This window comes from Pleurodeles waltl, chromosome 7 (genome assembly GCF_031143425.1).
Source record: "Pleurodeles waltl isolate 20211129_DDA chromosome 7, aPleWal1.hap1.20221129, whole genome shotgun sequence".
Taxonomy (NCBI): domain Eukaryota; kingdom Metazoa; phylum Chordata; class Amphibia; order Caudata; family Salamandridae; genus Pleurodeles; species Pleurodeles waltl.
In genome coordinates this window covers 68,177,106-68,190,377 of record NC_090446.1, presented here as the reverse complement: position 1 = coordinate 68,190,377, position 13,272 = coordinate 68,177,106, and the positions used below count along the sequence as shown (strand labels likewise).

Genomic DNA, 13,272 nt, shown 5'->3' with positions numbered 1-13,272 from the left:
GCTTAAAAAGGATGATGAGGAATTACTCCAACAGAGGATAAGGTTTCAAAGCTTGAACAAAACTAAAATGATTGTCATTTTTGGCAGTTAAGCTATAGAAAACTGTGCTGTTTGGCAAATGGCACAGAGAATGGCCAAGCACATCTGTGGTTTAATTTGGATTTTTAGTAACAATAAGGCCAAAGCAGGTTGTTCAAAGTCAAACTCTTCATTGATCCTATTAGCATACAACAGACTGCATGCTGGTAGATAACCTGATGCACTGTGCTGAAAATGTGAGAGATCACCCATTTCTATGTCGCTGTCCGGTGAAATAATCCTGTCGCCAGTGGTTCATTGTACCAGCATGGGATTGCAGTCAGTCTATTAGAGTTTCTTCACTTGCATATCTAATACTGGGCAGGTCTATAGAACAGGAGGCTAGATGCCCCCGAACATGATCTCCTTTGCCGTAACCAATCTAGCCATAGTTCGCCATAGGTTGAAAGCATATGGTGCTCTTCTGCCAAAACGTGAGTCTCAGCCACACCTGAGCATTAGCTGCATAGTTAACTCAAATAATACTAAAAGTATTAATCAATTTAATTGGGGTGTTCCATACATCCTTTGCAAAAGCTGTGTTGGGATGGTTGAGATTAGGGTTCATCACAAGTGATCAGCAGATGTGGAGACTACATTGGAACCATGACAATTACCTGGGATCTTTCTTACAAAATGTGTTCTAGACTAGTTGAGCTGCTGGATTTTTGCAGTCTGACCATAAGGACTGTCTGGTCAATCATTCATTGATCATTTCTTTGCTATCCAGTGTCCTTTTTGTGCCACGACGGCTCAACTTCCTGATGAGGCTCAACAAGACTGAAATATGTCTGCAGTTGCTTGTGTTCCTCTGCAGGGCAGAAGTAGCCTAGAAAGTTGTGCCAAGCTGTCCTTTGAGGCAGAGCCACCACTGATTCTTTCCTTTTCTGTAATGATATATGCACACGAAAAACAAGAAAATGGAATGCTATCTAGAGTAATGACTAGTGAATAAGATTGAGTCACAGTCCAGAACTGTTTTCCTTTTTAAGTTTATTTCATTCATAACAGCTGCTGCCTGGAGTGTTCCTGTATACACCAGCTTTAATATTGGCCAGTAGTTGAACAGATCTGTTGGATTCACCTGGGATTTCTTCAGACATTTAAAAACAGATTCAATGAAACATGGCATATACACGGCTTGATGCAAGGGCCAAGATAAAATGCATAAAGACTGCAAACCATTGGACCTTTTGACTTTGGGCCTGATTTAGATTTCTACAGATGGGTTTCTCTGTCACAACGCTGACAGATATCCCATCTGCTGACATTTAAAATCCCATAGGATACAATTAAATTTATATTTCGACTGAATGGATATCTGACAACTTTGATATGGAGTAACCCGTCCGCTGAAATCTAAATCAAGACACTGATCATAATTTAAACCAATTCTTCATTAATGCTATGTTAGTTCTCCTTTTCTGCATCTTTACACATGTCATAGAATCTCGTCATTCTTCACATTTGGTTTGCAATGTTGCCCTTTGGTCAGAAAGAGAAGGTTTGATTTGTCCTGTTGTCATTTTCTCTCTTTGTTAATTGTTTGACATATTTTTTACATTGTTCTAGTGAAAGGGCCTTGTAGGGCATTTTTGCTTGTAAACATGAACAACACAATTTCAGAGTTTGGTGGAAAAGGAAGATTCTCCTATCTATGAAAGAAGTGCCTAATCAAGAGGAGAATGTATTGACAGAATTTCCTCTTCTATATGAAGGTTACAGTGCAGGAAATTCCACTGATAAAGTATGCTCCAGATACATAACCTCTTACAGAAATGTAAGTGCTTTCTGTTACTATCCTACTCTAGATCAATCACTAAGTTATTTTGGTGCTTTGCTTCATTACACATTGCCAGGTTAGGAACATGCACCGGGATGCATAGTGCCTTGCCACTGTTCACGTGGAAGCATGAGAATGAGATGTTTCTGCCTATCCAAGTCTTAGAAAGAGCCAGCATCGGGCAGATGGATCGAAGGGTAGGTCAGGGTCCCGCACTAGTGTGTATGTTTGAAAGCATCATGAATTTGGAAACCCACCAGCGGTTTCATGAAATTTAAGAAATATTCTAGAATTTACATCATGCAGAGTGAAAACAGAATCCAAATCTTAGGATGTTTTAGCAGTATGGAAGCTTATCTATTTATGCTTTAATGAAGTCACACCATGTATTCATAATTTCGAAAAAGCTGCTAAACATGTGCTTTATGTTTTATGTGCTGTGATATTTATGTACACAAATCCACGCAAAATAGTCAAACTCCTCTTTCTCACCCTTTTCAGTGTTGCCCAGGTTTGAGGTCCAAATAGAGCTCCCCAAAGTAGTCACCATTTTAGACAAGCACTTGAAGATGACGTTGTGTGCCAGGTGAGATGAAGAAAAGTTTTGTTTCCTTCCAGCGGGCCTGTGTGTGATCTTTTGTGCAAGGGAAACATGTTTCTCTGTGTAAATCTGTGTATTAACCAGTGTATTGAACATCGTTGCCACATGTGTTGGAATGTACCAATTTTCTCCTTTTTTCTTCAGGAAATATTGCAGTAGGAATTGAGGTAGTCATATTGAAACTAAATATTGTTTGTGAATGAACTCTTAAATCAAAAAGTTGCTAATCTGGCAGCTGCCCCATGCCCCCATGTCATGAGTCTTCATTACAGAAAGAGAGCACCAGGGTAAGAAAACAGTGACTGGCAGTGTTTTTATCCTGTTGAAATGCATCACTTGGGGTGGGGGTGGAGGTCAAAAGTTTTTGACATTTTAGATTACTGTCTTTCACACAATTCTTGGAATTTACTGTTTTCCTTTCTTCTCATCAGTTCCCCAGTGTGGATGCTCCATGAACCTGTTGTCCTTGCCTTTGCTCAGCATACGTTTTCACAATGAACCCAAATGTTTCTAATATTTTGCGGTAGTGTTATTTGATTCTTGTCACAACTGGTTTGGGAGCCCTAGGATCCACAAGGGTTGCTAGACCAAGTCAAGGTCACGGAGTCCGATGCCTCTGGCTTCTTTGGAGGACTTTCTAGGGCCATGAAATGTGAGCACCAAGTGCTCCACTTTAGCACTTGCCTCTCAGGGTAGAAATTTGAGTTGTCCAAGGCTTATTCAGGGAGGTAGTGGGAGGCTAGAGACTCAGCAACTCATAAAAAAACTCCCAATAATATGATGGTCCACCCAGTACTTTACATCAATGGAGCATAATAGTGTGGGGAAACACTGACATTCTGTGAAATATACAAATGTGGCCTTATAGTGTAATAAGAGATTCAGTATCTGCCCTTTCCTTGACCCTGAAGGTCAGTCCATAAGCAATCTGTCACTGTGTTCTGTCATAATTGGCTGCTGTCCACATATTAGCAAATATAACTGGAAGCCGTTACGCAGGCCTGGTCCCAAGCAGACTGTTGACATTGTGATGCAGGACAACCAATCCAAGGGGAGCACTGTTTACCTGCAGCCACAGTATTACAGCTTTGTCTGTGTGGCCCTGCCTCTTCTTTTTTTTTTTTGCATTATCACTGGGTGGTTGTAGTAGCAGATCTTTTTGCTAAGGTTATAGGGCTATACAAATCCACATGTAAGTGAGAGGATTCCACATGAATATCCACTGAGTAAAGCAGGGGGTCTGCCAGCTGATGAATCTGGAGAGCTAATGTGCCCTAAAATTGACTCTAGGAACTTGTGCTTCGGCATCCCCGGGCTTCCATAGTGAATTGGGATAAAAGTCATATGAGCACAAAGTGCAGCACTACATTTAGTTCTTTCGGTCACATAACTGCTAGTCATGGTTGTACTAAGTCAAGCGCTTTGGTGAGCAAGGGAAGGGAACCCCCATGGTGACAGGAGGCTCCTGCACGTGCAAGATTCTTTAAATTGATAATGATCAGTGTCTCTTCTATCGGACAATCCCACCAAACTTTCAGGCAATGGAGTAGAGCAGAGATCCAGTTGGGCGCAGCAAGGTCATGGTCATCCATTGACAGAGATTCAAAAGCTCACTACGGATACTTCCACGAATGTTTATCCATCAGTGCTTCAAAAGGTAATGGTTGTCTGTAGTTTCTTGTGCAACTTTCCTCTCCCTGAGCAGGTTCTCACCAGGCAGACACAGTTTGATTATCTGGGCAGACTTCTCCTACATGGGCACTTCCACCATCACTCTCTCAGCAGCATAGCAAGCTCCTCCTCCAACGTAGATCCTCACCACCTCCAGCAAAAAGTTGCGTGCGTCACAGGTGAGGTCTCCTCACCTGTTTGAAAGGTGACTGTCAAGTACATCAGTTCTGATCTCAGAAGATTCTCCATCAATGAACAGGGTGTTGCCTATATAGACAAGCAAGAAGCCATGGAATATTGGCCCGGATTTTCAGTCTGTTTTTTACATCACAGTAACAAGAGTTTGTGTATTCCCCTAGCTCAGTTCTGGGGCTGGTTCAAAACAGAGCTAAGATTTGTGTATACATCCCCAGACAGGTCATCCACAGACTTTGTTCTGAAAAGACAGCCTGAAAAATGGGTGGGCCTTTCAATCTCTTTATTCTGAAAGAACCCAAAAGAGAGACTCCTTCACACTTTACACTTGTAGGAAGCTGGCCAGGTGTGTGGTGGGTACTTACACCTTATACCAGATCCAAGTATCCCTTAATAGTGTAGTGTAGGCAGTGTCTAGAAGCCAGGCTCTCTAGAGGTAGCTGTAGATGAGCAGCCAAGGCTTATCTAGAAGACATGCAAAGCTCATGCAATACCACTGTAGTCACACACCACTTACACACATGAATGAAAACACTCAGTGTTACACAAATAAAGTTACTATATTTCAGTGACACAAATACCAAAATGTACTAGAGAGGCAACCCTTCAATACAAGGTAAGTAACACACTAGATATATACACTAGTAATCAGAATTAGGCATAAATAGCAATAGAAAACAGTGCAGTAGCAAATAGGCAATAATGACCCTAGGGGGAGCCCAAACCATATACTAAAAAAATTGAATGTAAATGTAGGACCCCAACCTAGGTAAGTGGACTGTGTAGAGGTGAGCTGGGGGTACTAGGAACCCCCAAAGGTAAGTACCACAGTACCCCTAGCGACCTGGAGGAAAGGAGTAAGTTACTAGATTTTCCCTGCCAACCTTGGATGCAAGATGGCAGAACCCAGGGACTCTCTGCAGGAGGTCTGAGCACCACACCTGGGGTGGTGATGGACAGGTAAGTGGTCACTCCCCTTACCATTGTCCAGTTTCACGCCAGAGCAGGGACTGGGGGTCCCTGAACCAGTGTAGACTCATTTATGCATGGAGGGCACCAGTGGCTTGAGACGGTTACCCCTCTCAAGCCATGTAACACCTATTTCCAAAAGGAGATGTTGTTACCCCCATCCCCAAAGGAAATCCTTTGTTCTGCCTTCCTGGGCTTGAGCTGTTCAAGCAGCAGAAGGGCAGAAACCTGTCTGAGGGGTGGCAGCTGCTTGGGCTGCCAGGAAAACCCCAGAAGGCTGGTAGGAGCAATGCTGTGAGTCTTCTAAGGGGTAAACATCCTCAACCCTGATGCCGGAACCAAGACATTGTTGTTAACGCAAGCAGAACCACGCTTGTATTAACAACTCCCTTTTTCTCTGCCTTAACCACACATATGCTGAACAACACACAAGCGTGGTTAAGGCAGAGAAAAAGGGAGTCAGTATCCGGAGAGGATGAGGTCAGGTAATTGGGGCAGGGGTAGTTTTGTATTTAGGGCGGGGTGGGGGGGTTCGGGGTAATTTTGTTTTTAGGAGCATGGGTGCAGGGGTAGGGGTAATTTTGTATTTGGGGTGGGTTTTTTGGGGGGGTGGGGTCGGGGTAATTTTGATTTTAGGGGCGGGGTGGGAGAGTGGGTATTTAGGGGCAGGGATGGGAGGGCGGGTTTTTAGGGGCAGGGCTGGGAGGTCGGGGTAGTTTTGTATTGTGGGTGGGCAAGTTTTAGGGCGGGGTGGGGGTCATGGTAATTTTATATTTAGGGTGGGGTCGGGGGTCAGGGTAGGACGTGGTCAGGTAAGAGGGGCTGGGAGAGGGTTGGTGGTAGTTTTTAGGGGTGGTGGTCTTTTTTTTTTTAAGGAGTGGTGGTGGGGGGCGGGGTACTATGGTTTTTAGGGTGGGGGGTCGGGGTAATTCTGTTTTTGGGGCGGGGTGGGGGGTCTCGGTAATTTTGTATTTAGGGTGGGATTTTAGGAACGGGGGTCAGGGTAACTTTGTTTTTAGGGGAAGGGTAATTTTATTTTTGGGGTGGGGGTCAGTTGTTTCTAAGGTGGGGAGTTGGGGTAGGTTTTAGGGCTCAGGGTAGGTGGGAGGCATTGGGATAGTTTTTAGGGTCAGGTGGGGGGTCAGGGTAGTTCTTTTTGTTTTTGTTTTTTAGGGAGGGTGGGGTGTTGGGGTAGTTGTATTTTTAGGGCAGGTGGGGGGATGGCATGCAAAAACCATGCATGATGTTCCACACATGCCTTTACTAGGCATGCCTTTAGAACGAAAAATCGTTGTAAAAGCATGCGTCGTAAAGGCATTCGTGGAAACAACGCGGTCGTTGTTCCGAACGCGTTGTTCATGCATGCGTGGCTGGCGCATGCGTTGTTCCATCATACATCCCTTCTAAGGAGCCCCCAGTGTGCCTGGAATCCTACTTCCAATACTGGCAACAGTATTTGGGTGTAATTCTGACATGTTTGATACCAAACATGCCTAGGTTCGGAGTTACCATTATGTAGCTGAACATAGGTGGTGACCTATGTCCAGTACGCGTATAAAATGGCATCCCTGCACTCACAAAGTCCAGGAAAATGGAACTGGAGTTTGTGGGGGCACCTCTACTAGTGCATAGGTGCTCTCACACGCAGGTACTTGCACCCTGCCCCCTGGGCTTGGAACGCCTGCCATAGGGGTGACTTACAGTGAACTGATGCAGTGACCTGTAGTGAAAAGGGTGTATGCACCCTTTCATGCAGGGTGCAATGGCAGACCTGAAGATACACTTTGCATAGGCTCATTAGGGGTGGCATAGTACATGCTGCAGCCCATGGGGATCCCCTGGTACCCCCAATGCTGTGGGTACCATATACTAGGGACTTACATGGGAGCACCAGTATGCCAAATGAGGGGTATAAGTAACCAAGTTTAAAGGGAGAGAGCATAATCACTGGGGTCCTGGTTAGGAGGATCCCAGTGAACAAAGTCAAACACACTGACAACCGGCAGAAAATGGGGATAACCATGCCAAGAAAGAGGGTACTTTCCTACAACACTCATCAGCCTGTAGAGTCTGGCACCTCCAGGAGAACAAAAGGGCAGGTCAAGGAAACAGACTAAGGGGGTCATTCTAACCCTGGCGGTCCGCGACCGCCAGGGCTAAAATGACGGAAGCACCGCCAACAGGCTGGCGGTGCTTCCCTGCCCATTCTGACCGCGGCGGTAAAGCTGCAGTCAGAAAAGGGGATCCGGCGGTTTCCCGCTGGATTTCCCCTGGCTGGGCTGAATCTCCATGGCGGCGCGATTCCGACCCCCTTCCCGCCATCCTGTTCCTGGCGGTAAAAACCGCCAGGAACAGGATGGCGGCAACGGGTGTTGTGGGGCCCCTGGGGCCCCTGCACTGCTCATGCAACTGGCATGGGCAGTGCAGGGGCCCCCTAACAGGGCCCCAGCATGATTTTCACTGTCTGCTTAGCAGACAGTGAAAATCGCGACGGGTGCAACTGCACCCGTCGCACCCCTGCAACACCGGGCGCCCGCCGGCCCAGCGGGAAAGTCAGAATGGCCTCCACGGTCTTCTGACCGCGGAGCAGCCATTTGGCAGTTCCCGCCAGGCGGGCGGCGACCGCCACCCGCCAGGGTCAGAATGACCCTCAAACTGCACTTCTAAAGAGACAGAGACATCTGTCTCTGGTACGTCCACATCACCTATCAACCTGATGAGGGTGATACCGCAAGGGAAAGGAAAGACAGGACCTGACCAAAGGCCATCCCTATCTCAGGTTTCAGGAATGCCCGCAGGAAACATCACTAGTTTGGCAGACTTCCTCCAGCCTCTATTTTGCACACCTTGCTTACAGTGGTGATCCAAAATCAATTCTGTTGTGCTTACAGTCATCCATGACACTGTCAAACTCCTAACTCACTCTACAACACACTTACAATATGCATATGTGCCTAACCATGCCCACTGAATACAGTGAAGGACCGGAAATTAGATTGGACAAACCTTTTGAACAGGCGAGGCCAACCGGCCAACCAGAACCGGCCAACCACTCTGTGCATGGAAAATATAAAAAAGTCTTGTACTGCCAGTATCAGTTAACACACTTACCCAACTGTCTATTCAGTCAATCCAATTGCCCTGACAGTAGCTACCATCATTACTGAGCATCCAAAACATAGTGATGGAGGGAATACTTAAATTAATCTCAGCCATAGGAGAAAACTTGAGGCTGCATCCCAATCCATTGTTTTTCGTCCACTATGCCACCTCAGTTTTCACCAAGCCAAATGCAAATCAGTCTTGACCCTACTCCAATAGAACAGTCCAGCCTGAACTGCCAAACTACTTCCTCCCTGAACCGAAACACAAGCTAGCAGGACCGGTTTTGCCCTTTCTATGGGCTCATCAGCCAGGTATAGCTTAATTCCAGTGGCACATGCCACTGAGCATTGGACACACGTCTTGGCATACCCATCACACCTAGGGCATCAAAAAGCACAGTGATGGAAAGAATGCTTGAATTAATCTCAGCCACTGGAACTCAGTCAGGCAGAATCCGAATCCATCACTACAGAGGACACTTGTGGTGTGCCTGTCCTGAAAGTAGAATCTTGCTATAGGCCTCAGTCCATAGCTAAATGGTCCTCAGTGTGCACACATGATCCTTGTGCGCTGAGGCCAAAAGGGAAAAGGATTCAATCACCAGTAACTTACTTCACAGGCCATGCAGGGATGGGCGGCAGGTTTAAAATGTCACACAGGAGGCTTTGCTGTTCCAGCTACATTGAAGCTGGCTACTTGTAAAAGTCATTTAAAAGAGTACATAATTTCAATATACGTTCTTTGCAGGTTACTCAACACTTACACTTGCATACAAAATTGCGAAAATGGGGCATATGAGCTATTGAAATCCTTACAATGGTCTTTCTTTTCCTGCAAGCCCAAACACATTGATCTTCGTATTTGTTTGATAATATACTTTAATACACATACAGCAGAAGAACTGATAGTGTAATTATGAGACATATATGGATGTATGAGAGAAAACACTTCTTAAAGTCCTCTGAAAATGGAACTTAATTCGCCCAACAGGTAATAAATATTTGTGTAAGTATGAGGGAATCTATGTATCTTAGCAGTAGTTTGTGATGCTTTATTAGCGCACTTGACATAAATATAGCATTCCTTCAGTACTTAATTTTATTTAAAAAAATAAATAAGTACCAGGGCTCTTCTCAGGAGGCCACTGTTGCTTGTACCACCAATTGCCCCCACTAGCGCTTCCAGTGACAGTACCATCCCAACTAACCATCACACTCATACAAGTGTGACAGTTCAGACTTTAAATATACATTAACAATGACTAATATATGCCTCCCAAGCTATTCTTATTGCTTTGGGCGGCAGATATTAGTAGATTTAATGTATGTTTATTAAGCAACTGTTGTTGTGCGCCTCACATAATTAGATGAACAGTGCCATCAGGTGGAACATTGTTATAAGAGCCAATGTTGACAATAAATTGCTGGTGTTGAGCACCAGAAACCACCAGCTCAAATTAAGCACTGCATTCATTGCTAAATAAAACAAACATAATTCAACTAAATCATGGAGCTCCATCATACCCACAACATTAGTTTCACCCTACATTTAGGCTATGTAATGAAAAAGGGACAAAGATGTCTACCCAATTCAATAAATACCTTTCAGAATGTTATGGGTACAAAGAATGTTATGGGGACACTGTACTTTTGCTGATAAAGTTTGAATGTTCGTAAAAACTGATGGACGTTTGTTTGAATGTCAGCAGAGGAGCATTTTGTGTTTGTGAGGTGGATCAACTGAGACCAGTGAGTTAGGTGTTGCATATTTACCGTACTAGTCTGGTGTTACAAATGCTACATGTAAAGAGTACTTATTTTTTAAGTGTTCCCATTAACATTATATTCTATATACATAGTCATTAAAATCTTTACCACATAACTATGTCCAGCTATGGCTGTACTTCAGACATTTATGGACAGCTGGTAACTTTGCATGTGGCCAGTTCTTACACCAAATTACAGATGTCAACTTTTGAACAAAATCAACCCATATTGTTAAGCTCTGAAATGTGACACCACATTCTTCAGGTTACACTATTTATAACAACTGTATAATAAAATAGGAGTTTCTCTCTACTTGGAAGTTATATATAAAATGCATCCTGTTCTGAAATCTCTTACAGAAACTGCCACTATTTAAAAAAAATCTAGAAATGCTACTTGTTTATGTGAGGATTGGAAGGCTGAGGAGCTAAGTGCAGGGGCTGGGAATACATGCCCTAAGCCTATATACTTGTTTGTTACATTTTCTAAAAGAAATATTATGTAATTCTTCTGTGCTGAGACAATAAACCATGATTTGAGTTCACGAGAAACTCATTATTTCAGCATGTTAATTTATATTAATGTAAATCATTCTTTTTGTTTCTGGAAGTTTTCACTGCCTTGCATGTGTGTATGACAAAAGTTAGACTTTCTATATAATTTTTTTAATATAGTATGTCATCTCTGAATCTCACCTAAAATGTCATTAAATACTTGTGCTTGGCAGATTATTAATGTCCACTAGACTTACAATGCTTGTAGTTGTCCCAGTGGATGGTGCACCATAGCTTATGGTGCCTGATGTCTCACGGCTGTTTTATACTCACTGATAACATTAGGCCCTTCTCCTTTCGTGTCCCTCTCCAAATTGGACCAAGCACCCAGTTTTATACCTTCTGATTTCGCTTGGTTGACACATACTATGCAAGGTCAGTACAGTATGTACCCCCACAGATAAAGAACATTGTTCAAGGGGGTACAACAGATTACAATAATCCCACGAAGGCAGAGACCCCCTACGTTTAGAAGGAGGACGTTCCACAGAAGACAGAGGACATTCCGCAAAAGAAAAAGGTCATTCCACAGGACCATACTCAGTGGATTCCAATTGCTTTTTAAACATTGATCCGGTGTAATCATATTCTTTTTAGTACCAGTTATCATCCCATCCCTTATCTCTTCCTCTTCTGGTGGTTACTGGAGTGGCACTTCCACAAGGCAAAGCAAAAGTCCTAGAGTAACACCTAATGGTGATGGTGACTCATTACAAAAGAAAACAAGTTACTTACCTGTAACTACAGTTATCCAGTATTGGTATCTTTCATAAATTCACATGCTTGAATCATCCCCGTAGTCGAAGTGGGAGTCCCACGGTACATAAAATAGCAATAAATAATAAGTAAAAAGTTTTTGCCATAGGCTATAATGGAGCCAGCATTGCTCACATAGCCTATCCATGTCCTTTTGTGAAAGGACCCAAACCTGCCTGCTGTCCAATCAGGCACCAGCACCCTCTAGAACCTTCTCCAGAGAAGCTCCCTTCCTCAGATTTTCCAGCACGAGAGTGAAAAATTTGAACCTGAGAGGAAATGCGAGCATCAAAGGGGAGGAGGGTGGGTCGCATGTGAATTTATGAAAGATACCAATACTGGATAACTGTAGTTACAGGTAAGTAACTTGTTCTCTTATCCAGTATTGGATCTTTCATAAATTCACATGCTTGAATCTGAATAGACAGCAGTATGGTTGATAAACATTGTATCCAGCGTGGGTGGAGGGTGCGAGCATGAAGACCCTCTATCTCCAATATAAATAATAATAATAATCATAGTAAACTCATACATTTCTGATCGTGAGTTACGAAGGAATACAGATACTTTAAGTACGTGTACATAAATACTAAAATTCATGCTGTAAATACCGATATAAACATATATATATATTATATATATATATATATATATATATATATATATATATACATGTATATATATATATATATGCACATCTATAAATACATACATGCACCTTACATATTCACATGGAAGCATAATAGAAACATGGTTATTTGCATTTCAAACCATATGTATATAACTAAGGAAAGGTCTCACCTTAATGAAAAGATGGCGTAGCACAGCTTGTCCTACTAGAGAGTCTGTTCTTTGTGATGACTCCAAACAATAGTGCTGCGTAAAGGAGTGCGTAGTTTTCCATGTCGCAGCCTGGCAAATTTTATCAAGGGCAATACCTTGAAACAAAGCAGCCGATGTGGAGACTGCTCTTGTGGAGTGGGCTCTCGGGCGCCTAGTCAAGAGTTTTCCTGCCTTGGTGTGACAAAATTGGATTGTCGAAGAAATCCATCGGGCTATAGTGGCCTTGGTTACTCCTGTTCCCTGTCGTCCCAGAGAATAAGATACTAGGAGTTGGTCTGATTTTCTGATGTGTTTGGTACTTTGCAGATAAAATTTTAGGCATCGTTTGATGTCCAAAAAGTGGAGAGTTTTCTCTGCGATCGTAGTAGGGTTTGGAAAAAAGGTTCGTAGAATAACGGGTTAATTGAGGTGGAACGAAGATGGAACCTTGGGAATATATTTGGGATTGGCTCGGAGCATAACGAAGTCTTCAGAGAAAACTAAAAAGGGTTCTTTAGTAGTGAACGCCTGTATATCACTGACTCTCCTGGTAGAAGTGAGAGCGAGCAAGGTTGACACTTTCCAGGTGATGTACTTGAGCTAAACCCTATGAATGGGTTCAAAAGAGCTTTCATGAGTTAGGAGAGGACAATATTAAGATGCCACTCTGGCGGAGGTAAGCATACCAGAGGAAAGGTGCGGAACAGCCCTTTCATAAACTGTTTGATGACTCTGGATGAGCCGATAGATGGCATGTCAGCTGATCGTCTGTAAGAGGCTATAGCTGCTAGGTGAATCTTGACTGATGCATGGGAAAGACCGGCTTTGGAGATAGAGAGCAGGTAGGAAAGAATTTGCTCAGGATTAATCTGAAATGGGTGAAAATTATTCTGAGAGCACCAAACACAGAATCTCTTCCATTTGAGTTTGTATGTCTTGTTCGTGCTCTCTGCTCGTGCCTTAGATAATATA

The 13,272-nt window shown here is 43.5% G+C and overlaps 1 protein-coding gene across 1 annotated transcript in view; it reads left to right on the top strand.

The window, feature by feature from the left end:
* Positions 1 to 13,272, top strand: part of LOC138303650 (alpha-2-macroglobulin-like) — a 219,124-nt gene that overhangs the window by 39,519 nt on the left and 166,333 nt on the right. Inside the window, 1 exon segment of the mRNA XM_069242953.1 lies at positions 2,363 to 2,447. Coding sequence (XP_069099054.1) covers positions 2,363 to 2,447 — 85 coding nt within the window.